Here is a 3,333-nt window from a genome sequence, read left to right on the forward strand (position 1 = left end):
ATCCTTCCGGGAAAACCATTGAGGTTAATTCAGCCAGCAAACGATTTGCGCAAAGCACCGAGCGTAATCATCAAATTATGAAGGTTATAGAGGCATACCGGTGTCGAAAACGAGGTGCACCACTGTAATGCTTAACAGAAAAACAGCAGGTCGGCGATTTCGCGTGTTTTATTCTGTTTGGAAGATTTTTTTTAAATACAAAATAGCAGATTTCACATCTTCTAAACAAAATTAGATTTTAAGATGAAAGAACAACTTACAACCGCCTAAGCATTTGCTAACTGGAAGTATCCCTCTTGTCTTCGTGGAGACGGTTTTGCCTCAGAACAAGTCAAACGAGCGGTAGCTGAGAGTAGAAGAGGTGCGAACACAGATAAACCATGCTCAAACTCAAATCCGAATTGTTCTCTATATGCAGACCTCTTAGACTGGCATAAAGAAACAATTTCTAAGCTGGAAAATGAAACAATTGATCCCTGCCGATGGAAAGTACAACGTAAATCGTGTTCAAGTAATTCAGTGGATTGAGGAAGCTGTGTCGGTTATTAACGAAGACCAAAATGATAGTCGTAAGTTGAGTACATGCTCAAAAGACTTGGTCAAGACCCGCGTACAGCAGAACAGAACATCGCTCGACTTAAGGAAAACGGTCTGTATTGTGCGCTGCTTCAGAACCAACACGTGGAAGATTAAAAGATTTACTATATCAATACATCAGTTCTTTACTGCATTGATGTAGTAGGTCTCGGAACACTACGAAGGAAGCTGGCGCTTCCAGGCAAACCAAAACTCTGTTATTCGTCCTAGGCTAGATGTGTAAGTGATCTCAGCGGCCGCTCTGTTGGCTGTGGTGGTTTTGTTACCAATGTCCTATTATTACTAACCTTGCCAGCTTGGCGATCAGCATCGCCCAGTGAATGTTGGTCTGTTACGCACCACTACAATTGAGAAAGTATGAATTCGCTCATATGTCTTTCTGGCTGATTTTTGACCGATGATATTTTTTTTCCTACCAATTTTTTTTTTAACACAAAATAGCAGTTTCCCGAAATATTTGAAAGTTAAAGTCGACAGCAGTTCGCAATTAATCATTTATTTTTGTGAGGTACGGTATAAGAGTATGAAAGCGGGATCGTATCCGGATCAGTTAATGCATCGACGACAACTACTACTACAACAACAACGCAGGCCAGGTGCACACAAACGCCAGAACCCATAATTTTTTTTCTTTCTAAGTCAATGCGATTATGAATGATTTTCACTCTGTAGCTCGATACCTCGTAGAAATCCATGCGAATGTGACAAAATATAAATGGATTTACTTGATATTTGTATTACATGAAACTGTGTGCAAAATACAACACACGGACATGAATTGATCCCAGTTGGGCTGTACGTTTACTTCGTACCGAAGCATTACTGTATAAAGACCGTTTTACACGAGTCCTCAGATTTACATGTCCATAAGCACGAGATTAAGCAAATTTAAGAAGACTTATATTTACTCTGACGGTATGTAGGACAAAAACTAACTTGAAGTTTGTAAAAGGCTCTCGATACAACTTTTGAGTGCGTTGTATCATATATAGTAGCAATTCCTAACGAACAGAGGTATTAATACGATGGAGGCCTCCAAGATCAAGTGCCACTTAATGACCCAAGTTTAACCCCCCAAACCCGAGAGCCTGTATCAGGCACGTTAGCAAAAATCCTTGATGTTGTATCAGACACGTTAACGAATGTAACACTGCGTTTTTGTATAGTCCCTTACAAATTTAACGTCAAGGAGGGGTAGGTTCCTCCCATCCCAAGATATTGACAATTACATAGGTGTGCAAATGCTCGCAAAGCTGTGACGCGTCGGATTTTTTAGAAAATAAGTTTTTGCAGATATTATTATGTGATACACACAATTATATCCGCAATCAGAGGTGCAATTGCGCGCCACCAGTTTTCCCGTTAGTTCGAAATCTCCCCCCACCTTTGCCCGCACTACACCAGTCGCGCACAGAATCATGACGTTCAAGTCTTGCTGGAGAGAGCTCAAGCGCGACGGTTGGACGTCGAAGCCACCCGTTGAATTATCTAACGACTTCTTCTACATAAAACCTGGGAAAACGAAGAAGGGCGTGCGAGGCGAAGATTTTTTCCTTGGCGAAAAGGAGTTAATGGATCACTTGGACCGCTTAGCTCTGGGTAAGGGTGCAATGGGTTGTGTCGATATAAGAATCAAACCTAATTAACATACCAGCAGGCCGAATGCGTCAGAAGCAGAAGGACCGTGATGTTTACGGACGGACAATCGCTGCCCAGAACGAGCCTGTCCACGACGGATCGGCATCCGGAGGTATGCATCCTACAAATTGTATAATACACGATATGCACCTGACCTTATCGTGTATGTTACAGAACATCGAGTTGGTCCATCTGAAGCTGCTGTTGAGGGCAGTACAACCTCCCCTGCAGGTACCGGTTGAACACAAGTCAAACTGGTAGAATCTGACTGATCGTATGTATTTGATATAGTAACCCCAGAGCACACATCACTAGGCGAGCGCCTCATCCCTACGTCCCCGCACGTGATGGCCAGTGATGAAGAGAGTGAGAGCTGTTCGCAGAATGGCACACCAGTACCGGATGACTCTGAAGGTACCTTTGTTGAGTGGATATGGTCCGCATGCTAATCTATTGTTGAATTTAGCAGTACAGCGCAATTTGGAGGCGGACTTTGAAGGTGTTGTCAACGCTGGAGACGGTGGTGATGCTGGACGTGACATTCAGGCGAACCAGGGCACGCTGGCTACACATCGACCGCAACCCATCGATGAAGAAACAAAAGAAACGGAGCCTCCAGGCAACACCCCAAATACAGGTTGGATTAACATGTACCGGACACAATACCGATACGCTTTTAATATGTTAACGTGTATGTTTTGTGCTGTATCAGACACGTTACGAGATCCGAATATCATAACCGCTGACGAAGGTCTTGGTGAATATGCTGCCCTTGATTCCGATGGCGGGTGCGAAGGCGATTCTGTATACGATGACGATGACGAACTTGACTGGGTTGAGCCCAACCCAGATTCTGAGGAAGAAAACGACTCCCCGACCGACATTCACTTTACACCCGATCTACTCGCCACGGTTGGTGGAGTTGATGTGGTTGCTCGTGGTGCAGTACCTGAAGCCGCGCTAGACGCAATGCGAGACAGTGGGTGGACGGAACCTCAGCTCTGTACGCCGTACCCGTATATGGATGAACCTTACGAGATGCGACCTGATGAGTGGATTCGAGAAGACTATCCTGGTATCTACGAAGGTGACCATGGA

The 3,333-nt window shown here is 44.3% G+C and overlaps 1 protein-coding gene across 1 annotated transcript; it reads left to right on the forward strand.

Moving 5' to 3' along the window:
• Nucleotides 1–2,015: 2,015 nt before the first annotated feature.
• PPTG_11064 (hypothetical protein) lies at nucleotides 2,016–3,199 on the forward strand (the record flags this gene model as incomplete). Its single annotated transcript, XM_008907310.1, has 7 exons — nucleotides 2,016–2,196; nucleotides 2,255–2,347; nucleotides 2,410–2,466; nucleotides 2,527–2,649; nucleotides 2,705–2,872; nucleotides 2,948–3,147; nucleotides 3,182–3,199. The coding sequence occupies 7 exons, from the start codon at nucleotides 2,016–2,018 to the stop codon at nucleotides 3,197–3,199; spliced, it is 840 nt and encodes a 279-aa protein (XP_008905558.1).
• Between the last annotated feature and the right edge of the window lie 134 nt (nucleotides 3,200–3,333).

The sequence above is a fragment of the Phytophthora parasitica genome, assembly GCF_000247585.1.
Source record: "Phytophthora parasitica INRA-310 unplaced genomic scaffold supercont2.26, whole genome shotgun sequence".
Taxonomy (NCBI): domain Eukaryota; phylum Oomycota; class Peronosporomycetes; order Peronosporales; family Peronosporaceae; genus Phytophthora; species Phytophthora nicotianae.